Raw genomic sequence first — 23,963 nt, forward strand, 5'->3', positions numbered from 1 at the left:
CACGCCCCCGATCTGCCTACCCGGCGGCTCGTCTCGGTTCCCTTTTCAGGGATGTTCCTGACACGACCACTCTGTTCGTCCAACGGGTCTCCCTGGCTGAATGCCCAGCCATGCCGGCGTAGTCTCCAGAACGTGGGGTGAACTTAGGAGAAAACCAATACTCTCATGCGTCTGCTCGCGCAGGTTGGCAAGCACGCCTAAATCGAATGTGAGGCCGCCAAACCGGTTCATTGGGCTCGACTGCAGGCATCTAATCTCCACCTCACTTTGGTGTCGGCACTCACACTCTGAGCGGGGCCATCACACATCGGTTGCCAGCAACGCTGATATGCCCTTCTATAGTATCGAAACCTCCACGCCCCCACGTAGTCCTAGCCAAGTGATCACCATGTTGGTCATACACCTCACTACACCATTGTGAACATTGGACATGCGCCCCACTATCATCGCCATGCCCAAGTATTCGTTACATTGGTCATGCACGTCACCACATCATTGATGGTGCAGAAAACACAGAGGTTTCGAAAAGCCTTCCTGAAATTATGATCATGAGCTCAAGGATGTATGTATATCGAAGCTCCGTAAGCATGCTCCAATCGGAAGCACACCTAATTTCGTAAGGAAACACGCCCCGGTACATCGTCCGAGCGGTAGCAAGAATAACTCATGGCCTCTCCTTTGCTGGCGTCGGTATCAGATCACTCGTGCGATGCTACCTGATTAATACTCAATGACCACAGACATAGTCACCCAAGAACATCAGACACCTAGAAGCAAGAGAGAACCAACACAAGACATCCTCCCACATAGCATCCAATTACTCATCTGAAACGACCCAAAAACATCATGTATTCAAGAAAACAATTCTAAAGCTTCAACCTCTCAACTTCAAAAAAAAAAAGCCTCCAAGGCTCTAGATAATACCTCGAACAAGAAAAAAACCAAAGCCAAAGCATTCCAACGCCGACATGTTCATTCTCGTTGCATCATACCTCCCTCATTCATATCGCCGTCTGTGATTCTCCTCACTCCCTGACAAGACTAACCTTCTGCACATCAACCCTCATCCACCCCTCATCCTCCTGCGCGCTAACTGGCATACCCTGGAATCCCGCACACTTCACCAGGCACTCCAAATCCGCCTCAGCCTGCTTTCCCGCCGTGACCGACGCGTTACTCGGTGTCCACTTCTCCTCGGGCTCAACGCTCAGAATCTGCACGCGCGTGCCGTCCGCATACACGAGCGTGGACGTCACGCTGCAAGACGCGAGTTTCTTTGCCTGCTGCGTGCTGATGCTGAACTGGTATTTCTTGCCGGGGCAGAGCGTCAGGGGCTGCTTGACGAGCAGTTCGCGGCCCGCGGCTGCGGACTTGAATTGTGCGATTGTGCCCTTGCCGTCCGGGGCGGAGACGCTGTTGAGTGTGATGTTGGGGTCGCTGGAATCGGTCTCCCAGCCGCTGACTGTGCCGTCGGAACCTTGGGCAAAGTCAGGGTTGCGCACGATGTTGCCGGTTAGGCTGCAGGCCGCGTCGCGCTGATAGGGGGATGCGCGGGAGTTAAGCGCGCGGTACACGGACTCGCGGGAACCGCCTGGGGTTGAAGAAACGTCGGGGATGGAAGCGCTGTAGCTGAAGTCGGTGCCATCAGGAGTGGCTTTGGTGGATTCAGGAGCGAAGGACAGGGCGCTGGCGAGAGTAGCTGGGGTGAAGGATGCAGATGCCGACGATGCAGTAACCTCCGCGCCGAAGGAGAGAGCATCAGCCAGAGTTTCAGCAATGAAGGCTGCAGTGACGGTTGAGATGACTGTCGTGGGTGCAGTAACGGTGGAAACGATCGTGGTCGGTGCGATGACGGTTGAAACAACCGTAGTAGTAACGAATTGAACGTTGGTAGCGAGTTGGACTTCGTTAACTGTGACAGTGACAGCCACGGTTGGGCAGATTGATGCAGGTGGGAGCGTGCTGTTGAACGAAGGCGTCGGGCTTGCAGAGGGAATGGATGACGAGTTGACGCCGCCTGTCGGGAGCGGTGGTGTGTATGTAATGTTCGATGAAGCAGTAGGTGTCAACGATGGCACGCTTGACGTGATGTTGACAACAGGAATAGTCACGGGAATCGTGAAATTTGCGGAGTTGCTTGGGATAGTGATCGAAATGACCGTGCCCGAAGATACAGTAAAGTTGCCGCCAGTTGGTGGGATAATGACCGTCTCTGTCACCGGTGGGCTCGAGGTGATGTTGCTAGATGGGTACGGTACGCTTGCGGAAGGAGTTATCTGCGTGAAAATCCCAGACTGAGGTGTCGAGCTCGCTGGCACAGTCGAGTTGGCCGACGCTGGAGGAATCGCACTCGAAACGTTGAAGCTTGAGCTTGGCGTTGGGATCGGGAATGGCGAGCGAGGCTCATCAGAGTTTGTGCCTGTTGATCCCAAGGATGTAGTAATGTTGACGCTAGAGCTTGGCGTCATGCTGGGAGGGACAGTGAGCGACGATGGCACCGTCGAGTTGGCTGATGACGGCGGAATCGAGCTTGAGACATTGAGGCTGGAACTTGGTGTTGGGATCGGGAACGGAGAGCGAGGCGAATCAGAGTTGGTTCCCGGTGGAGCCCAAGGACGTCGTAATGTTGGCGCTGGAGCTTGGGGTCATGCTCGGAGGGACCGTGAGCGAAGAATTGACTGAAGGTGTAACCGAAGCGCTGACAGTCGACACGGCCAGAACGGAAGTCAACGGAACAGTGATATTCGCGCTCGAACTTGGTAAGCCGCTTGGTGGGATAGTCACAGAGACGTTTGAAGATTGAACGATTGAACCGCTACTTGGCAGAAGCGTTGAACTCGTGAGAGGGAACGGTGATCGCGGCTCGTCAGAATTGGTACCTGTCGACCCAAGGCTGCTGGAGACGTTCACGCTTGGGGTGGATGGGGGCACAGTCAGAGTGATCGTGCTCGAACTAACGACAACAGTAGAGTTGAGCGATGGTGCAGGCGTGCTAACGCTGCCAATCGAAGCGGTTGAGTTCAGCGATGGCGCAGGGCTACTGATGGTGCCAACTGAAGTAGTCGAGTTCGTAGACGGGACAGGCGAGCTTGCACTTCCGACCGGAGTCGATGAGCTAGTGAGAGGGAACGGCGAACGCGGCGCATCGGAGTTGGTACCAGTAGATCTCAGGCTTGATGTAGTGTTTGCGCTAGGGGTAGATACAGGTACAGTCAAACTGAAAGAACTCGAGACCAACACAAGAGTCGAATTGGAGGACGGCACGGCAGAGCTGATGGTACCCCACGGGAGTAGTAGCGTTGGAAGACGGGCCTGGTGTGCTGGCGCTGCCTACTGGCGTCGACGAGCTCGTGAGAGGGAAGGGACTGCGCGGCTCGTCCGAGTTAGTGCCCGTAGAACCGGTTGAGACTGAAGCGACTGGCCCGGTAGAGTTGGCTGAGGGCGTGATAATGCCGTTACTTCCAGTAGCTGAGGAGGTGTATGTGCTTCCCGAGATTGTGATTTGAACTATCTCGCCCGTGGACGAGATCGCAATCACAGGTGTAGACGTAGCGCTAGTTGGGGTGCTAGCAGTCGCGTTTGACGACGCAGGGGGGATCAGGCCTGATGCTCCAGTCGAAGTTAGTGTGGAAGTAGAACTACCCGTGGAGAAGATTCCAGTGCCCGAAGAAACAGTGATATTAGGGAACAAACCAGAAGCTGAGCTTGGTGGCGGGATAGCGCCAGATGCGCCGGTAGAAGTACTGAGAGCAGTCGAACCTCCAATAGAAATGATCTCAACGCCTGAAGAGATGCTCCACCGTGACGTTCAGGCCCGGGGTTTGGGTTGGGAGAGCGTTACTGGAGATGTTTGAAGATGGTGGCGGCACGGATCCTGACAAGGTAGTAGTGGTTGTCGTCGTAGATGGTCCAGGCGGTGGTGCTGACGAACTCGTGAGCGGGAACGGGATCCGTGGGTTGTCCGAGTTTGTCCCGATAGAGCCGGTGGATGATGGGGGAGGAATAATTCCCTCTCCACCAGTGGAATTTGCCGTGATGGTGCTGCTGCCAATAGTGAAGTTGGCGCTGCCAAATGAGACCGTTTCAACGATCGTCACAGGACCACTCGGACTTGGGGTAGGAGGAATAATACCATTGCCGCCAGTCGAGTTCGCGGTGATCGTGCTGCTGCCTATAGTAAAGTTTGCGCTGCCAAACGAGACCGTTTCGACAACAGTTACAGGAGCGCTTGGGCTTGGGGTCGGAGGAACAATACCCTCTCCACCGGTGGAGTTTGCCGTGATGGTGCTGCTACCGATAGTGAAATTTGCACTACCAAATGACACGGTTTCAATGATGGAAACTGGGCCACTGGGAGTCGACGAAGGAGGAATCAGGCCCTGTCCACCGGTCGAGGTCGCCGTAGCCGTGCTACTGGCAATTGTGAGGTTCACACTGCCTAAAGAAACGGTCTCGACAACAGTGACTATAGAGACGCGTGGAGTGGAGGCAGGAGGGATTTCTCCGTTACCACTACCACTGATCGTTGTCGCTGTGGAACCAGAAATTACGATTATGGTGGAGCCCGCTGATACGATCTCGGTGCTTCCCAAGGAGACGGAAGCCGGAGGGATGGCACCGTTGCCTCCAGTGGAAGTATAAGTCGAAGTCGCACCAGATATAGTGGTGTTGTAGCCGAGGGTGGTTGTCGTGGTTGTCGTACTCAAGATTACTTCGGGCACGCCTGGCGACGATGGAATGACACCCTCACTTCCGCTTGATACAATGGTGGCAGTCGATGCGGACACCGTGATAACGCTGGAGCTGTTCGTGTAAGCGCCTCCGCTAGGCGCAGGCAGACTCAGTGTAGCACTTGCCCCGGTCGTTGGCGGAATGAGACCAGCGTCCCCAGTTGATGTAGACGTAGCGGTGGAAAAGAAAGTCGTTATCTCACCATTGCCACTGGTGGTAGTGGCAGGCACGAAGCTAGTGCCTGGGCCAAACAAACCTCCGCCGTTCGAGATGATCCGGGTGGAAGCACCAGAGATAATTGTAGTGGTAGCGCCATTGATGATGGTGGTGACATATGAAGTTGCAATGGTGACTGGTACAGCTGTGGGAGCCTGTTGTACGATAGTTTGAACAACGGTGCGCGTACACGACCAAGATGTTGCATAGACCGCCTCCCAGAAACTGGACGAGGCAGACACGGCGTACCAACTCCAATGGACGGTTCCACCAGCGTCGGTAGAGTTGGCGGACACATAGGTCTCGAAGACTCCACCACCATTAGTTTGGGTGAGGAATCCTGGCGTAGAGACGGAGACACCTTGGGTGATTGAAGCAACTAATGCAGATGTATCGATTGTCCTGTTCGCGTTGGCTGCATCTAGCGCGGCGCAGTCACCGTTGGAAGATATTCCCGTGTTGACAACGGTTACCGAACCCGGCTTAGTTGCGTACTGGGTCTCTTTACCACTCAGTACACAGCTTCCACCAGCACGTCCATCGGTGTAGGGTGTCCAAGCTGCTGCCTGACAAGCTCCTTGGCCAGCTTGAGCGTTGAGAGCCGAACATTGCGCTGCGCAGGTCGTCTCGCTATCAGTATCAATTGGCTTGCCAATGCGATCCTCTGATATAATTTCAGTGTTGCAATACACCAAGTAGTCGAGTTTGAAGCCTCCAACGACCTGATCGACCTGGGTGTTGGCAGCTTCTGGGCATGTAAATGGAACGCCTCCTACAACAATCCCAGATGAGTTTGAAGCAGGTGCACCTGGCGGGGGGACGGCAACGTCACTGGGCTCAGTGGTCTGTATTGGGAGAACAGCAGTCTCGGCTGAAAAGGTTGACGACGATGTTGCGTTAGCTCCGGCAGTCTGGGTGACGGTCGTCATGACGGTGAATCTCCTCGTCTCTGTCGTTTCTGACACGACGATAACACGGTAGCCCACGGTAGTGTACTGTCAGGTCAGTCTCCGCTCCAGTACAAAAAGGCTCAGAACTTACAGCTGGAGGTAACGCGTATGACTCCGTTACAGTTGATGTAGGGTCAACGAGTTTGCAGGAACATGCGTTCGCCAAGCCAGAAGCAGCCTGAGAGCGTTGCGCATTGTCATCGGTCGACACAGCACTTGCGGGGACTCCGCTATTAACAACTGCATTGAACATGTCTTCGGCAACGGCAGCGATGTTAGCAGCTCGAGCCTTGACTGGCGCAAGCGTTTTGGTAGCTGTGCTGGTAACTGTTTCGGTAGATATTAGGCGGGTAACGGAGGTGGTAGTGGTAGTGATTGAGTCGCTCGTCGTGACCGTACTAAGAGGGTGAGCATGGAACGCAGGCCGCATGTCATATAAACTCACATGGTGGGAACATATTCGATCACAGTAGTAGCCGGAGGCAAGCCTAGCCACTCGTTGCAAAAGGTTTGCACACTTGGGTCCGGGTTGTTATTGAGGAACTGTTCGTAGCGATCGTTGGGGCAGAAAAGCTCTGTCGTCTGCCTTTTCTCATTAAGATCTTGCGCCTCGTGGCGGCGCAACTCGACTGAAGCATCCTCGGTCTTAGCGCTCTTGGTATCAACTTTATGGTACAATGCCCAGGCGTCCGAAAGTGTACACAAGGAGAGGACGACGGCCGAAGCCTTCGAATAGCGAGTGAATGACATGATCGAGCACTCGAGTGAATGAGAGATGCTCTGATCTAATGTCCCCCGTGGTGCTGAGAGGCGTTGGTAGGACTGATGGCAAGCCGCAATTCGCTGATTATACCTCTATAAGAGCCAGTGAACAGGGTGGGACGCGGACGGCCCGTGAGCCAGCCATCAGGATTGCGGATATGTCCAGCGTGTGCCTTGCTGAGGGACCCGGAGTACTGATTCGGAGTAGAGTGATCAGGCTGGAACTGTTTCGCGTGGAGCGTGACGGCACACAGCAACCTTGCGTAGATTACTCGTCCAGAATGCGGAAAATAGCGGTAGCGAGGACGGCTTTTACCAGGTAGAGAAGGTTTGCAGAAGCTTGGCGACTGCCATACCTTTCGCGGTCGATCGGAATGGAAGGGGTGTGCCATTGTGAGCGCGTTCTCGCATTCTCTTCCCAGCTTCACCAGCATCAGATAGCACAGTGCGTATACAAAGGGAGGCTATGTTTCAGACAGGCACCGAATATGGTGTCAAGAAGGGTCGCAGTGAATAAGTCTGGAGGCCATATGGCTTGGAGGTGGTATGGAAGAAAATAGTCAAGACTTCGTCTAGACTCGGCCGGGAATACATTGTACCTGTAATCGGGCAAGGTGCCCAATCTAAGCGCAATTCAGACGCGATGATCGATGACGACGCGGTGCCTGGGAGCATCACAGAGGATAGACGCGATCGGTAGCAGGGACAGGAATGCCATGACAGTCATAGTCATAGTCATCAAAGTGGTTTAGTCTCAGCCACGGCCTAAACAAGCAAATAGTAGTTTGTGTGGTGTGAGTGAGTGAGTGAGTCGAGAGCTTAGCTGGGGCGGAGGTGTCAAACGTCAGGTACGCGATGACGGGTTGGAGTTGAGGCTGGATGCCAAGACGCCCGGAGATTTCCCTGCCGATCCCGTCACCACAACAGGAAACAACGGCCAGCGGGCTTGGGGCAAGAACGACGCCAACCTTCTCTACTCCACGTCTCAGCTCGCTGACGATGGCTGCATGCTCGTTCCCACTCGTCGCACTCAATTAATACGCCATCTCCCTCACTGCTACCCCGCCTTTGAGCGCTACACATCGCCCCATCCGCTTCAGCGTCTGCCTGCAGGCCTCATTCCATGGGTATCTGCTCGTCGTGCCTCGGTGGGCGGCGGCCGTCCGAGTCAGAAGTGAGTGTGACACAGTCCAGATGAGCGAGTTGATGCTTACAAGTCTCCCTTGCAGCAGTCGGACACGTCGCACCTGCTCCATGACCCATACCAGCCAAACTACGGCACCAACAACGGCTCGCACAACGCTCCACAGCCAGATCCAGAAGAGCTGCGTCGCCAGCGCGAGACGCTGGAGCGCATATGCGCTGAGACGTCCGAGTGAGTGCCTCCTGCCAATACACGCCCGCGCCCCTTCCTCTGCCCGTACTAACGTGTATCCCTTGCGCCAGGCAATTGATCCCTGTCTCGCAACCAGCAACCATCCCCCCGGAAGTCAGCGAGCAGCCTACGAACGACGCAGAATATGCCCGCCTATTCAACGAACGCTTCGCGACGCTACGCAAGACCCCGAGTCGACCTTCGTCAGCTGACGCTGCAGACACTGAAGACGATGAGGCCGCCTGGCTAGAGCAAGCTCTGGGTGGCCAGGGCGAAGACGAGGTGGACCAGATTGAGCCCACGAAGGGAGGACTGACGATTCAGTTTGGTGCCCGATAGGTGCCGTGGCACATTTGCCAGTAACGTTTTTTCAATGTTGTTCGAGTCTCTGCACTGCCCCCGGGCAGCCTATTCTGGATACCCCATAATAATTTCCTTTCTTTCTCTATGTCTAGCATTCACATATCATTCTGTCAGCAACTATTAGCATCTGGACACATGCGGTGCAACACCGGCCCGACACCAATACATCGTAATACGACCTTCAGCCTCATCGGTGTCTTTCTTCTGTACTTCGTATCTCGACTAGGTCAACGGTCGCCCGAGACTCCCTATTGAGTCACGGAGCATATCATGGCGCACGCTACTAACATGACAGGTCAGAGGGCGGTCGATTGTGTTCGAGACTTTGATTGCTCACACGATATGCAGAGACTATCTGAAAAAGCATCCAGTTGTTAAACCAGTGCACCATACTAAATACGAAAGTGGGTATAGCGAGTAATTTCCAACGGCAAGGTCCTCCTTCCAACGCCTCGTAACGCCGCAAACCATCCAACTGGCACAAAGACCTGGATAAATGAACAGAAAAGATAAGAAGGGAACAGCTGTGCCACATGGAGAAAGTTGCAACACCAACATGGTGCCCTTGCAAACAAAAGATCCCCTCCCACTGGTGTACCCGAAGCATGCTCGGTCTACGTCGACGTTCCACGGTCCTGTATGAACTCATCAAGCTTGCGGCTGGCGCACTCCCTGATGACATCGAAGAGTTGTCTTGTGTACGGCGTATCGATGTGGTCAAGGCGCATATCAAGGCCCCGCTCGACGGTCGTCTGCAGTGGGGGTGGTAGTCCATCGTGCGCGCGCAAAGCCCACTTACGAGCTCCTTCTTTGATCGCGGACGTCAACTCCTCCTTTTCGTCGGTGTTCAAGTCTGGAATATGGTTCTGGGCCTTGAGGGCTTCGGCTTCGGCAAAGCCCCTGACGGTCGACGCGACTTTCAGTTCTTCGGCTTGCGCCTTTTGTGCCTGATTTGCATTAGCCAGATTTACGGAATATGCATGTATGGAGACTTACTTGGAACCACATCTCGTTCTTCCTCGCCTCTAACTTCTGCACCGCGGTCAGACGCGGTGTCTTATCGCCCATGCGCCGCACAGATTCCGGAATGCTAATCACGCGGTTTGTCACCACAGGCTCTTGTCGACCTAGGAAATGCTGCTCATACCAGTGACCTGGCGTATTGACGCCCTGCCAGCCCTCCCAAGAGGCTTCTTGGGATACGGGCCCGTGGGGCGGCGCGACGTTCTGGGGGGTTGATACGCTGTTCTTCGCCCGTCTGCTCGGAGTCCTTGTTTGGGGAAGGATTGCCAACAGATTCGTTGCTGGGGGAGCTAGATGGTGAACCGACATCGACGTACGAGGACATGGTAGGACCGGTACGTGATGGACGCGCAGAGGTTGCAGTTGGCGTATCGGTGATGTGGAGAGTAGTACGGTGCCGCTTGCGGGATGTCGGTGAGGTAGGGTCAGGCATGAAGTCGTCGCCTGAAGAGTCATTCTCGATGATAGCCTTACTCTTCCTGCTGCTGACGATCCTCTTCTTGCTCGCTGGTTTAGCAGTCGCACTCGCCTTTCCTTTACCCTTTGTAGTGCCCTTCTCCCCAGCACCCATCATCTGTTCGTCGTCATGTTGCCGTGCCGGCGTGCGCCCTGGCGCAGGCGTAGGTGATCCCGGCATGTCCAACAACCTCCTCCTCACAACTTTACCACTACCCAAACCCGATCCGAGACCTCCAGGCGTGCCCATACTCCCGTGCGTGAGGCTCCGACCCTGACTCTCCCGCTTCTCGCGACACGTCTCGCAGATTTGCCAGGTACAGCCGGGACACCGCTTCATATGTCCCTTGTTGCGTTGGTCGCACACTGTACAGATTGCCGTGTGGATTTCCACCTTGTCCATGCGGTCTGCATCAGACGTGCATGTAAGTATGCCGCCGCCGGGTGTGCGTGCTGGAGTCAAACTACGATGAGGAGTCTTGGCTGGGCTCGTGATATCGCGACTTGGTGCTTTGCGCGCAGGGGACGGGCTAGCGAGCGAGAGCGGTGTGGTGCGGCTGCGGCTGCCTGGCGTATCGGGGGCGACGTCGGAGTGCGGAGAATAGTCAGACTTGGCGCTTGCGCTTGCGCTCGTGCTTGCACGTGGTGTTGCCGGCTGAGGCATGGGAGCGTTTGGTGGTACAAGCTGTGCTTGCGGTGGTGAAGGAGCCTTGGCGCCTGTCGACATGGTGGCGTGGTTGACAAGTGATTAATCTATCTCCTCGGAACTGGTTGGCAACAAATCTATCAAGTAGCTGTGGACTGACAGGGGAGATCTGAATTTATAACACAACAGTTAGCTCAATAGCTCCAAGGTCCTATCACATGTCTACAAACGGGGATATTCTCGAGACGACTTGCATTCAATTGCTCTCGGCAGCAGGACAAACGGACGAAAGTGAGCCCGAGCCTTTTCAGCGTATGTGAGCGCGGATTGTTTTCCGGCGAATGTGAGTGCAGACGAACCGATTTGATAGTGGAGTTGTGTTGGTGCGGTGTGGTACAATGTCCAACGATCGAGAGAGCTCGGGCAAGGAGGGGACCTAGGCGTATTCCGATCGAGAGCTTGGACAAGATGGAGACCTAGGCACAGTCAATCGAGGACCCAGCCGGCGTACCCTCGCCGTGGATTGGTGGCCGCTGTGGGGTCAGAGTGAAAGGCGTGACCCTGGGTTGCGGGAAGTTGGGGAAAGCGAGGGTGACGGGCGTGATATTGACCACGCGGATATGGCGAGGGCGTATAAGCGCCCCTGGTCAAGATAGTAAAAAGAAAATATACAAGTTTGAGAAAGGTCCCTGATTGTCGAGACTTGGACTACCCAGAATGCCGATATACAATATTAAAGCCAGTATGAAGAAGGTAAAACCAAAAGCCAAAAAAAAGAGCCGACTGTTATACAACGAAAGCAATTTCCTGTGAAGAACGAAAAGAGCGAACGACATTGCCCGCTGAATGGCGATTGCTTTATACCATACTACGTGCGGGGTGGGTTGCAGTCACATAGAAAAATTGGAGTCATGAAGTGGTGCACACGAGCGTGCCCCTTCACATCCCGCATGGACGGGCCTTGCTGCTGAGTCTATCAAACGGGAGCACTGGTTATAGCGTTTGCTGCCGTGTTGGTATTGAGATTAGCTGTGCTAATCTGGAGCGCGAGCGGTGGGGTGCTGGCATGGCGCAGTACCAAAGAGTTGAGTAGTGCGAACGATAGAGATTGTATTGATGGAGATGGAATACGGAGACAAAAGAAGTGGCCAAATAAGACAGATTGAGAAGGTGAGAATGGGAGAAACGATGATGAGATTTGAAACTCCGTGTTGCAGCCAGTTGCACACAAGAGCTGAACGCGTGCGTGCTTGGTGTTACCAAGTGTTTGTGCGATGTAGCGGTTGAGTGTCGGGTCATATTGATACGGTCGATGCGCTCGAAGCAATGGTTCGAAGTTAGGTGTTTACCTCGTTGAGGTAAACGTCGACGTCATATGTCCCCTTGCTCAGATGGGATTCGTCTTGGTGAGCGTTGGTTGCTTGTTAGGTGTCCCTCATATCGGGAGATCTAGTTGCGTACCACATGGTCACGTGGAGAGAGTCTGTGTACCTAAGAAACGAGAGACTCGGTGTTCGAAGAAGATGTGGAAGCAGTGAGAGGGAGAGGAGAACGAATGAAGTCTGAGAGATGGAGCCGAAGCTGGAGCAGCAGGCGCTAAGACACTTCCAGCTCTCGGGGCAAGAACATCCCGGCAATAGGCACCCATACATGAACCTGGTGAACATCCCTTAGCCACGGTAACATGTAAATATGCGTCGTACATGGAGCCATTCAGCGCTGACACTCAGCCCACCGCGTCGTTGCATTTTTGCTTGCACCGCTTGGAATCGCTTGCATGTGGCACACCGCGCGCAAGTTCACCGGCGCCATTAAGAGCGACTCATGCCACACACCATGTGCATCTTACGGGCATCCATCTTACGGGGATCCCACCTGCCTGGATCTTTACGATTTATAGTTCAGCCAGTTGTGAAGCTGAAGATGACTCCTAGGCGGTGTGCGAAGGCTGCAGCACTAGCCACAGCTATACGCGCCTTCAGCCATTGACTGCCGGAAGATCAGAGCCTGTCGCGCTTTTCCAACTGCTGCGCGTAGGGACTGCGAACTCCCTTCACCTTCGTCAACAAGGCTTGCAAATCGTGGCGAGTATTACGCAAACGTTTGCCGGACTAGTCTAGGCACCAACCAGTCGGCGTAAGAACCGGCGCCTCTCTAACAATTTTGGCATCTGTTGCGCCCTTCTCCTTTCACTCCAAAACACATTTCATCACAGTGCATCACATCGCTCTTTTACCGGCAGATTCGGAGAAGTGCGCTGTGGCGGTGCTATAGCCTCGACTTGGCGTGGAGCGCATTCTCTGCTCATTCCCAATAACCCGAAGCCAGGCAGCGCATTTTCGGCAGACTGGGCGGCCTCTGACAAAGAATCGCGCAATAATGAGCACCTAGAGTCACCGCCCTTCCTTTGGTGTTTCCTGGGTCGTCATCCCTTCACCCTGTCCTGCCGGCCTCTGTGCACTCACATAACACGCGTCAATCGTAGTACTATTTCTACCTGTCTTCGCGCTAAAGGTCCCACACATCAACGACTGCCACACCGCGACTAGCATCACCATCATCAACAAACATCACACCAATCATCATCCACTTCAACAACATTGACATCGCAAACATGGATAGCTCAGATCCGCCTGCCCCTCTGTCTTCGGCCATGACACTGCTCGACTATATGCATGCACCGACAGTGGCCTTCTACTTTCTTGGAGCATGCGCATTCGGTCTCTGTGTTCTACATAAGCCAAAGCCCATATCCCACAAGCGGCGACGAGGGATAGTTTTACTTGTTGCAATCACACTTATCGCCTACATTACCGAGGTCCTCTACTACTTCAGTCGGTCAATAGCAGATTGGGAATACGAACCGCCGAAGCCAGCCGCAATACGTTGTCTTGGCTCGATACTGACATGGGGTCCTTTGTTGTACCAACTATGGTCGAGCAAGTCGATGCGGTGGTATCCCTACTTCGGCGCTTTTGTCTGGCATTTCGCTTTTGAGACGACAACATGTCTTATCAGCGGGTTTGCCATCCCACTGGATGGCAGGGAACACGATGTTGCATTTGTACTTGGTTGTATTCGGGCTGCGGTGTCTCTGATCCTAATGATCGACGGGTTTGCCATTCTCCTCTCGAAGCACGTGGAACGGAGCACAGACGAAGAGCAACGGCCACTTCTTGCCAACAAGCCCAACAGCGCTGCAACGGAAACAGCGCCGGCTGGATATGGTGCCATTCCCCCTGTGGGGCCAGGGGATCCAGATGATTCAGACGATGAAGGGGGTCATACCGACGACGACAAGGACATCAAAGAGCGGCAGGCGAAGCGCCTTGAGGAGGAGGGAGGCTGGCTTGGATACCTAAAAGCGTTCGCAGTCTTCGTGCCTTATTTATTCCCTAAAGACGACTGGATGGTCATGGGTGCCTTGTTCGTACGTTTGATCCACATGCTGCAAGAGCGGTTCCTGAATCTCCTAACACCTCGACAACTCGGTATCATCACGAACAGACTCTCGGAGCCTAATCCGACCATGCCCTGGAAAGACATTGGACTGTGGGTCTTGTATTCCTATATCAACAGCTACGCTGGGTTGGGCATTTTTGACGGCATCGCCAGCATGGTCATCACTAACTCGGCATATCGAAGGATCACGCTTCTCGCCTATGAGCATGTGCTCGGATTGTCCATGGACTTCCACACGTCTAAGGACTCTGGCGAAGTCTTGAAGGCAGTTGAACAGGCGTCTTCGCTCAATTCACTCATCGAGATGGTCTTGTTTGATGTTGGTCCCATCTTTCTTGACCTCGTCGTTGCAATGTACTATGTTACATCACTGTTTGACGCGTATATGGCTTTCATTATTCTTTTCATGGGAGCAGCATACATCGCCATTGGATGGTATTTTACTGGACTTTCTCAGCCCAAGCGACGAGATTATGTCGAGAAGCAACGAACTGAAAGCTCCACGGTCAACGAAACAGTGCACAACTGGCAGACAGTCGCATACTTCAATCGTCTCGCTTTCGAACACAGCCGCTATGCTGCCAACATCATAAACTCGATCAACGCGCAATACGCCTATTACTTCCGCTCTATGGGAGGTCATGCGGTTCAAGATCTCGTCACCACTTTCGGCTTTGCGGGATGCTGCATCTTCGGCATGACTCAGATCGTCTCTGGACGCAAGAAGGTTGGAAACCTCGTTACGCTTTTGATGTACTGGAACACGCTCACCTCGCCTTTGTATGTTCTGTCTTACAGCTATAGACATATCTCAAGCTCGCTTATCGACGCGGAACGACTTCTACAGCTGCTCAACACGAAGCCCACAGTGTCAGATCAGGAAGGCGCCAAGGAGCTCGTAGTCAAGGAAGGTAAAGTCGAGTTCAAAGAAGTTGAGTTTGCATACGACCCCCGTAAACCAATAATCCGGAACGTCAGCCTGCAAGCCGAAGGCGGCCAGACGATCGCGTTCGTTGGTGAGACGGGAGGTGGCAAGTCTACTATGCTGAAGCTTCTCTTCCGCTTCTACGATGTCACCGGAGGTTCCATCATGATCGATGGCCAAGACTTGCGCTCGGTGACACAGTCCAGTGTGCGTGAAGCACTTGGTCTTGTGCCTCAAGATCCTGTGCTTTTCAACCAAACCATTCGTCAGAACATCCGTTACGCACGCCTCGAGGCCACAGATGCTGAAATCGAGGATGCGTGTCGTGCTGCAGCCATTCACGACGATATCACAGGCTTCCCAGACAAATACGAATCCAAGGTTGGAGAGCGTGGAGTCCGGCTATCAGGTGGCCAATTACAGCGAATTGCAATTGCGCGAGTGCTGCTCAAGAACCCGAAGATCGTCATGCTTGATGAAGCTACGTCTGCCATTGACTCCGCAACTGAAGAACAGATTCAAACCGCGTTCCGCAAGCTCAGCAAAGGCCGAACCACATTCGTGATCGCGCATCGTCTCAGTACCATTGTAGATGCCGATCAAATTCTCGTCGTCGAGAAGGGCGAGATCATTGAGCGCGGATCACACCAGGAGCTGTTGGGTGTTGGTGGCAAGTACTCTGAGCTTTGGACAAAGCAGACAGCGGGCCATTTGTCGAATGCCAACTCCAAAGCGCCTTCAAAGGCACCATCCGTCAAAGGTGATAAGGATACCAGCACACCACTGATCGACATCACACCCGCGGAAGAGAACTCGGCGAAGGCGACAGGTCGAAGTGACGATAGCGATGAGACAGTCGGAAAACGCAGATGATGCAGCATTGCAAACATCATGCTACGCTACATGATAATGTATTTCTTAGCTCGAATTTGCTTTAATGCCTCGGCCACTTCATTTTAACTTCGGCCTCGTGGGCGTACGAGTCGTCCAATCGGAGCGCGGGCGGTCACGGACGGACACGGTGGATCTTTCGACTTCGACGCGAACGGCGGGGTAACATCGCATCCCTCTACTGAAAGCGGAGGGATTTTTAAGTTTGGTAGACGCTGACCCTCTAGCCAGGCGTAAACTGTTCTCAACATTGATTAGGTGTGGCAGGTAGACGTCAATTGTTCGAGTACGTATGTAATGATATCATGAATGCGATGCATCCTTAACAATGCGTAAAATCGAACTCACAATCCGACTGCTAAATCAAAATGGAAGCAATTTCATGCCGTGGTATCAGCCTCAGCTATACACACACTACGTGCGTCCCTCAGATGTTGATGCAAGACACGGCAACAACAAGCACCGACTACGTGGCGCAACCGTGTGAAATTCATAACACCACACACAACCTTCCAAGAAGCGTACTCGCACAGGTAGATCGTGTCATCCGTCGGTCTTATCGTCGATACCCGCAGGCCAGGATTGAGGTCCCGACCTTGTGCTCCTGGATGTACGGGTGCTGAAAATTCAGTCCGCTGCTTACCCTCGCCTGGGTAATTTCTCGAGCTTCTCGATAGAGACGGACGGAAGTGTCAGATCCAACCCACAAGGCAACCATCGATCGGCAGCGTACTTGCGTCGTGTTGTGAGCGAAGTAAGGCGAAGGGAATGCGGAACGACCAATCTCGCCGCTGCACCGACCGACGCACGGGCCAATGAGCAGCTGCGGCAAGTCGTTTACGCATCAAAAGCTTGAAACTACGCGTGTATGGGCGGGTGGTGGCGTCCACTATGTTAAGAGGCTGCACGTCCTCTTCGCTTCTAGATTTCCATCTCTTGTCTTTCTCTTGTTGTCGTTGTTGTGGACTATTGCAGTCACGATGGCGATTCCGAAGCGCGCCCTGTTCCTGTCTTCCTGCGCCCTCACATTCTTCGCCTCTCGGTACGCGCCGAATGTCGCCTTCTTCCCACGAAGCTATTGCTGGAACATCGCATCACTTTTCGTGATCCAGGTGTTTGCGCAATGGGGATGGCAGATCGTTGTGTATCCGTTGTTCTTGAGCCCGTTGCGTCATTTACCGCAGCCGCCGGTACGTTTGACATCCGACGTGCATGACACGATCAACCACTAATCGACATTTACAGAACGGACACATTTTGCTCGGGCATTTCAGGAGAATATTCAAGGATCCAACCGGAGAGCCCCAAAGAGATTGGATTGACAATGTGCCAAATGATGGCGTGTTGTATTATCGATGGCTTTTCAACGAGCCACGTGTTCTAGTGACGAATCCAAAAGCCCTGGCAGAAGTACTGGTGCAAAGGAACTACGAATTCGTGAAGCCGGACAGGCTCCGCAGAGGACTCGCACGACTGCTTGGAGTCGGGATTTTGCTGGCCGAGGGTGATGAGCACAAACGCCAGAGAAAAGCACTCATGCCTGCGTTTGCATTCCGACATGTCAAGGACCTCTACCCGATCTTTTGGAACAAGTCGCTGGAAATGACGAGCCGAATGGCTGCGTCAATCAAGGACAGCACGGAAGCTTCGGACGTGATTGAGATCCGCGAGTGGGCTTCGCGTGCAACACTCGACATCATCGGCCTAGCTGGCATGGGCCAGGACTTTGACTCGCTGGCCAAGCCAGAGAACGAATTGTATCTGACATACAAGTCGATCTTTGCAGGCAATCGTGGTGCGCAAATTGTTCAAGTCATCCTCGGCATAATACCATACTGGCTGGCCATCGCATTACCATTGAAGCATAACGACGAGATTGGCAAAGCTGTCAACACTATCAAGAGCGTGGCCCGCGACCTCATCGCCGACAAACGTGCCAAAATCGAGAAAGGCGAGGCGAAACAAATCGACATTCTCTCCGTAGCTATGGAATCCGGCGGCTTCACTGACGAAGACCTCGTCAACCAGCTTATGACCTTCCTCGCCGCAGGCCACGAGACCACCGCATCAGCCCTATCTTGGGCCGTCTACCTCCTCTGTAAACACCCCGACACGCAAACGAAACTCCGCGAAGAGATCCGCAGCCAGCTGGATCTCAACGGCGAAATCAACTCCACCGAAATAGACCGCTTGCCCTATCTCAATGCAGTTTTGAACGAAACAATGCGCATCTTCCCCCCAGTCCCTCTCACTCTCCGCGAAACAGCCCACGATACCACCATCCAAGGCCACTTCATCCCCGCCGCTACGACCATCGTAATCTGCCCCTGGGCCGTCAACACTTCGGAGCGCCTCTGGGGCTCCGACGCCAAGGAATTCAGTCCCGAGCGCTGGCTCGGTGCGGGTCGGGCAAACACCGGCGGCGCGGAGAGCAACTTTGCAGTAACGACTTTCCTACACGGGCCAAGAAGCTGCATAGGCAAGGAATTTGCCAAAGCGGAGTTTGCTTGTCTGGTGGCGGCGCTGGTGGGGAAGTTTGAGATTGAGTTTGAGGATGGGGAATGGGAGTTGAAGATTCAGGGGGGCATTACGGCGAAGCCGAAGGGCGGGTTGAGGGTTAGGTTGAAGGAGGTGGAGAAGCAATGATGTGGGGCGAACGACTTCACGTCAGTATAGTCTCTGCGATGAAATGAAATAATGACTTCTATTACTCCATCATGTCCCATGGTACTTCAACTTGCGAGTGCCAAGTCATCTTGCAACTATCCGGCCACATCTACCTCCTTCCTTCCTTCCTTCCTTCCTTCCTTCCTTCCTTCCTTCCTTCCTTCCTTCCTTCCTTCCTTCCTTCCTTCCTTCCTTCCTTCCTTCCTTCCTTCCTTCCTTCCTTCCTTCCTTCCTTCCTTCCTTCCTTCCTTCCTTCCTTCCTTCCTTCCTTCCTTCCTTCCGACTTGCCTTTTTTATCCCGTCTGCGCCTTCAAGATCAGTACGCGCGTCTCGAATCGTATAAGTCCGGAGAACGCTCATACTCGCAGCTCGAGCCAGAGGCTTTAGATCCCCTCCCGTCTTCTTGATCGATCCGCCCATCTCCCGGATTACAGACTCCACGTCCTCGACTCTCAGTATACGTTGCCGTGCGGCTTCATTATCGTCGCCAATGCCGAAATAGTACGTAGAGCGCGCCTTGCAGATACCAGTTAGTAGCTTCCCAACGTTTATCGCATTTGTGTCCGCCTAGATCGCTCGCCATAGATGCGATCTCAGATAGCTCGGCGAGGGCACCGAGAAGCTCGGGATCCCAATCGAAGCTGCTATTTGTGGATGTGATTTTATGGTCTAGCACCCTCTCTAGGGTTAAGTACCAATTCCTAATACAGGTTTCGATGAGGGAAGGGCGGTCGGCAATAGTGTGTTGGTTGGCCTTTAGTGACATTTCCATGTCGTTGTGGGTGAACATAGTGCACTTGAGCTAGCTTTGTTTAGTGGTTGAGTGTGTGTGGTAGAGAACAAAGAGTTGTAAGCGTAGTAGTGGCCTTACCGCACAGTTGAGGTAGACAAAAGAAGGGCCGCGGAAACAAAGAGAAAAGCATGAAGTAACGATAGAGAGATTAACACTATACTGCGACCTTGAACAGTCACGATGTGGCCATAGCGTTTAGTGATTTTTTGCACTCGAACTCACAAGTTGTTGCGAAGTGGTGCCTGACTTGATATGCACTGAAACCCTGTGCAGTTCGATTTCATTCTTTCATCAGGCTTTTCTAAATCCGGTTCGCTAGATTGGCCACATCAGCGCTCCGCAGCCTCTTGACCGAAACTCTCAATTCATCCGGGAACCAATCTGCAAGCCGACCACCAGGTCGACCAGACGTTTCCTCCACATCATCATTTTCACTACCTGCAATCATGATCCCAAGCCCCGTCCCGCAAAGCCATGCCCAAATCATACCCTCCCCGCACCACCCTGCTGCAATCCACTCCCCACGTCTGCCTGCACCATCCTTGCTCTTTACATCTCGCTGTGTCAACCTTCCATCCAACCTTCCCACAAATGGCACTAAGTCTCCTGTCATGCCCAGAATTCCAGACCACGCGTTCTTCAATTCTGCACCTGCGCCCCATTTGGGATGGAATACTGCTGGGAAGATGCCGGCAATGTGCGAGACAGTGAGCGGATCAAGAGCGGCGCCATCATCATATATCCCAAGTTGGTCCACGCCTTGTTTCGATGAGCGCATGAAGCCTCCACCGAGCATTACATCACCCTGAGCTTCTTCGGGCGTTGATGGACGTTGAGATATGTAGTCGAACCCACCATTGTAGATCACGGACCATGAGCGCATGCCATTACACCTTGGGAATGAAAGGCCTGGAGCTTGGGCAGACATATGAGCGCGTGCGCCAACGATTTTCTTGCGAAGACCAGGGACGAGTTGACTTGCAAAGCCATTGGTTGCGTGGACGACGTGGCGGGCGAATACAGTGCCTCGAGCAGTTTGGACAGCGTATGGAAAGTTGGAGGGTGCATCATTTGGAACACTGATTGACTCGACGGGTGTGTTCGTCTCAATGGCCAGAGTCTTGGGAAATTCGTTGAGGAGACGCTCCCATATTGACACAGTGAAGCGATATGCCCAGATAGCGCCGGCTGTATATGAGAATGCTCCCACAACGCCTTCGTTGACGCCGAATTTCTACTATGGTCAGTAGAGCAATGGCCTTTTACACATATTCAAGTAACAACTGACCTCTTGAGCTTCGTTCCCTTCCCATGTCTTGATCTCAATACCAGGCATCCACTTCCTCATCTCGTCTACGTCCTTCAAAGCTTTCTTCCACGCTACATCATCCAGGAAAATATCTACAGTCTCCACCTCCCTCGCCTCCGCACCTTCAATGCCCTCACTCTTACAAAGATCAACGAGACACTTCAAATGGCGCATTTGAAACCTGGTCAACGCCACCGCGCGTTCCTTGGAATATTGCTGACTGAACATGTGAAATGCCTCATAAGGCGAGGCTTTGATGTGCCCGCCATTGCGCGCCGTCGCACCACTGCATAATTCGCGAGCTTCTAGAACGACTACATTCTCAGCTGTATCGACGCCACGCCGACGGCGCTCGTGGAGTATTGAACGTGCGGTTGCTGCGCCGGCGATTCCGGAACCAATAATGGCTACATCAACAATCTTAGGTAACGCTGATGACTGTGCGTTGACAAGATCCGGAAAAGGCGGATTCTCGATCCAATACGGGCGAGTAAATCTCGGAACTGGAAGACCTGGAGGTAAGGATGCACGATGTAGTGCCTGATTGAATTCGTTCGATAAGGCACCAAGGAGCGCAATAGCGGAGCTGAGTGATGCGATTGCGTCCTGTAAGAAAGAAAGAACGACACCCATGATAGTATAAGAATACCTTTCTGGAGAAGGTGTTGTCAGGTCTCGATGTCTGGATGGAGACAGGTGAGGTTGGAAAAGACGACTCGCTTATCGATGATCCATGTCAGCTTCCTCACGCCGACATGGCACCGCATACCTCGGCATCCTTAACATGCATCCTTCAAAGATCGTAGGGCAATAAGAAGTAGTCTTCGATTATCTTCTAGTTATTTTACATTGCTAAAATACTGGTATCGCAAATTTAATACTCCTGACATGCTTTGGAAGCGAAACGAAACCCTACCTGCATGATTCAACCACAAATATCCAGCATGTACCGCGAGTGAGGCCGGCATACCACGCCTCGCCTATTCCTCCTCCCTTGCTGCTTTTCCCGTAAGATGTATTTATGTGCCCCGCTGTAAGGAAATGAGAAGCGGCAGGGGCCAGTCTTCTGGGTGGCCATTAGGCACGGCCATTTCGATGAAAAGGGCGCTGAGGTGTGTGCCAAAGTTCTCGGTCATTAATTATACATTTCCCAAAAGCTACTCAGCGTATATTAGGTGACAGGCCAGGTTTTGATACGAATGTGAGTCATTTTTTTTGGTACATGTAGTTGAAGGTGCGATCCTTTGTTGGAAGGCGTTAAGTGGTGGATGAGGTCCAGAACAAAGAGCAAAGTGAACAGTTCGGAAGTTGATCGCTTGTTAAGTTGACTGAATGGGGTTAGTAGAGCAAAGAGTATCCACAGCGCGTGCAAGCCAAGTCCGCAAAGTGAATGATGACGGTACGACGGTAAGGAGGAACAATCTTTCACGCGATCACTCATGTTGAGTCACAAGGGCCTGTTCTATGATAGGGCTTGTATTTGTACGAGTATCGATTTGATCATATACGTACGTGCGAAGAAGAAGCATTCTCATGCATGCCCAATGACGTTGTCTATACGATATTGTAATCCGCTGGTCTTTGCTAAAAATTATCAAGATGGTAGCACGCTGAAGACGAGGACAAGGATGTGGTTTGCAGACTCCCGATCATTTTCTTTCTCTTAGCTCAAACCACATCCACTTCGTCTCGACAACTGTATAGACACCCTCTTGAAGACGTTCTGTCTGAATTTGCCGCTATGCAGATGCGCCGAGGTCAAATGTACCCAAGTTGGCCACTACATGATCGAGTAGTAATGTTCGCGGTGGGAGATGAGCTGGTTGTGGGAAAAGAGATGGATCTGTGTAGAGTCAAACTTTCTGCTGTGTCATCAGTGTAATGCGCCGACATGTAAAGAAACTCAGCCTTTCTGTCCTGAATAATAGCCGCATAGAACAATAGGTCGTCACACACTTTCGCCGAGCTCTCACTTTCACCCGCCGTCGTGCCCCCGCCGTAAGTCGCGGTGAATACCTCTTTCGCACTCAAAGCCCCCACGTGATACCACCTACAAACACATCCTCACGCCAGAGGCCACCCTCAAATATCTGCAGTCACTCTCCGCAGTCTTTGTTCCATCAAAATCTCTTCCGCTCAGCCCAAATACTCTTTCAAACAAGCACTCCCCTCAAAGTCCTTTATTACCCACCACACAACAAAGCTTTCCGCTCCCATCAAGCCACACTATCGTATCTTCGCGCACAGCTCGAAAACACAGCTTAGAGAATAATGCCTCGATTCACTACCAACCACTGCGACACGCTCATCGACACCATCATCGCCAATTGGCTCGAGTGTCCCTCGCGCCTGCTAGACGACGAGATCCAGCCCACCGAAAACCCCAGAGACTGGGACATCGGCCTGCTCGCCGCCCTCGCTGACCTCACCGAGATCACCAGCATGGAAGATGGTGACGATACGAAGCGCACCACGGCGCTGCAGATGCTGCAGAGTCCATGTGAGGCGCGCTGCGTGTATGCCAACGACCCGCAGGAGGCGCTGGATTTGAAGGCGCTGAGAGTGGAGGACGTCGAGTCGGTCATCAGACAGATGGGCGGCCGCAAAGAGAAGGCGAAGCCGCAGACTCGTGTCAGCGTCGCGGCTGGTGAGCCTGTCCCGCTGCGTTTGGAGAGCACTGAGATGGTTCCGCGTGTCGCGACGCCGTATCCGTCGTCGCAACAGGTGTCGCGGGCGGGTACGCCTGACCCTTCTTACGACTCCCTCTTCGGCAGTTCGCCCTCGCCAGAGCTCATCCAGGCGCCGACATTGCCGTCTGAGCAGCCGACCCGCCTGACTTCAGGCCTCTGGCAGCCTCCTGGCCCCCTTTTCGCGTCGCGCTTGCAGCCAACGCACGCTGTGCCGCACTCCCCGGTGCGCCAGCGCCTGGTGCTTTCAGAGGAGCGACGCAAGATCATTCGCGCGCGCAAGATGCGCAACCTCAGGAATCAGCTTGAGGGCCAGAACTTCGGTTTCGACCGGACTGTGACGAAACGAGAGTTGTGGGAGATGGAGGATGAGGCGGAGGATGAGGAGCAGCAGGAGCAGGAGTCGAAGAGGATGAGGTTTGAGTAGGGGGATGATGGATGGTGGTTGATGTGGTTCGAGGACTGTGGGGGTAGATAGAAAGAAGAATCGAGAAGTTAGACAACTCATCATTGCATCCAATCGAATGGACTGAAGAGTATTGAGCCTCTTTAGCCTTCACTATCAGAATGCGAATGTAAACTCCCGTGTCCCAAAGTAAGCGTTGTATTTTGGTATAAAAACATATTATGCGTGAAGAATAAAGCGATGATACACCCAAGGCCTGACCTGACCTCGACCCACGACTCCGGTGAAAGCAGAATGACTT

The 23,963-nt window shown here is 53.2% G+C and overlaps 9 protein-coding genes across 9 annotated transcripts; 4 read left to right on the forward strand and 5 right to left on the reverse strand.

Moving 5' to 3' along the window:
• Positions 1 to 1,025: 1,025 nt before the first annotated feature.
• On the reverse strand, positions 1,026 to 2,468 carry SNOG_12387 (hypothetical protein; the record flags this gene model as incomplete). The annotated part of the gene is made up of 1 exon (XM_001802558.1): positions 1,026 to 2,468. The coding sequence occupies one exon, from the start codon at positions 2,466 to 2,468 to the stop codon at positions 1,026 to 1,028; it is 1,443 nt and encodes a 480-aa protein (XP_001802610.1).
• A 118-nt stretch (positions 2,469 to 2,586) lies between these two features.
• On the reverse strand, positions 2,587 to 6,647 carry SNOG_12388 (hypothetical protein; the record flags this gene model as incomplete). The annotated part of the gene is made up of 5 exons (XM_001802559.1): positions 2,587 to 3,190; positions 3,282 to 3,783; positions 3,842 to 5,942; positions 5,989 to 6,295; positions 6,343 to 6,647. 5 exons carry the CDS (start codon positions 6,645 to 6,647, stop codon positions 2,587 to 2,589), a joined length of 3,819 nt encoding a protein of 1,272 aa, XP_001802611.1.
• A 35-nt stretch (positions 6,648 to 6,682) lies between these two features.
• Positions 6,683 to 7,051, reverse strand: SNOG_12389 (hypothetical protein; the record flags this gene model as incomplete). The annotated part of the gene is made up of 2 exons (XM_001802560.1): positions 6,683 to 6,853; positions 7,016 to 7,051. 2 exons carry the CDS (start codon positions 7,049 to 7,051, stop codon positions 6,683 to 6,685), a joined length of 207 nt encoding a protein of 68 aa, XP_001802612.1.
• A 251-nt stretch (positions 7,052 to 7,302) lies between these two features.
• SNOG_12390 (hypothetical protein) lies at positions 7,303 to 8,373 on the forward strand (the record flags this gene model as incomplete). The annotated part of the gene is given in 4 exon segments (XM_001802561.1): positions 7,303 to 7,320; positions 7,508 to 7,833; positions 7,849 to 8,034; positions 8,106 to 8,373. 4 exon segments carry the CDS (start codon positions 7,303 to 7,305, stop codon positions 8,371 to 8,373), a joined length of 798 nt encoding a protein of 265 aa, XP_001802613.1.
• A 638-nt stretch (positions 8,374 to 9,011) lies between these two features.
• Positions 9,012 to 10,603, reverse strand: SNOG_12391 (hypothetical protein; the record flags this gene model as incomplete). Its single annotated transcript, XM_001802562.1, has 3 exons — positions 9,012 to 9,344; positions 9,394 to 9,655; positions 9,852 to 10,603. The coding sequence occupies 3 exons, from the start codon at positions 10,601 to 10,603 to the stop codon at positions 9,012 to 9,014; spliced, it is 1,347 nt and encodes a 448-aa protein (XP_001802614.1).
• Positions 10,604 to 13,625: 3,022 nt separating this feature from the next.
• SNOG_12392 (hypothetical protein) lies at positions 13,626 to 15,782 on the forward strand (the record flags this gene model as incomplete). The annotated part of the gene is made up of 2 exons (XM_001802563.1): positions 13,626 to 14,764; positions 14,789 to 15,782. The coding sequence occupies 2 exons, from the start codon at positions 13,626 to 13,628 to the stop codon at positions 15,780 to 15,782; spliced, it is 2,133 nt and encodes a 710-aa protein (XP_001802615.1).
• Positions 15,783 to 16,780: 998 nt separating this feature from the next.
• Positions 16,781 to 18,446, forward strand: SNOG_12393 (hypothetical protein; the record flags this gene model as incomplete). Its single annotated transcript, XM_001802564.1, has 2 exons — positions 16,781 to 16,990; positions 17,046 to 18,446. 2 exons carry the CDS (start codon positions 16,781 to 16,783, stop codon positions 18,444 to 18,446), a joined length of 1,611 nt encoding a protein of 536 aa, XP_001802616.1.
• A 1,115-nt stretch (positions 18,447 to 19,561) lies between these two features.
• SNOG_12394 (hypothetical protein) lies at positions 19,562 to 20,797 on the reverse strand (the record flags this gene model as incomplete). The annotated part of the gene is made up of 2 exons (XM_001802565.1): positions 19,562 to 20,494; positions 20,549 to 20,797. 2 exons carry the CDS (start codon positions 20,795 to 20,797, stop codon positions 19,562 to 19,564), a joined length of 1,182 nt encoding a protein of 393 aa, XP_001802617.1.
• Positions 20,798 to 22,840: 2,043 nt separating this feature from the next.
• Positions 22,841 to 23,683, forward strand: SNOG_12395 (hypothetical protein; the record flags this gene model as incomplete). Its single annotated transcript, XM_001802566.1, has 1 exon — positions 22,841 to 23,683. The coding sequence occupies one exon, from the start codon at positions 22,841 to 22,843 to the stop codon at positions 23,681 to 23,683; it is 843 nt and encodes a 280-aa protein (XP_001802618.1).
• Between the last annotated feature and the right edge of the window lie 280 nt (positions 23,684 to 23,963).

This window comes from Parastagonospora nodorum, assembly GCF_000146915.1.
Source record: "Parastagonospora nodorum SN15 chromosome Unknown scaffold_22, whole genome shotgun sequence".
In the NCBI taxonomy this organism is placed as follows: Eukaryota; Fungi; Ascomycota; class Dothideomycetes; order Pleosporales; family Phaeosphaeriaceae; genus Parastagonospora; species Parastagonospora nodorum.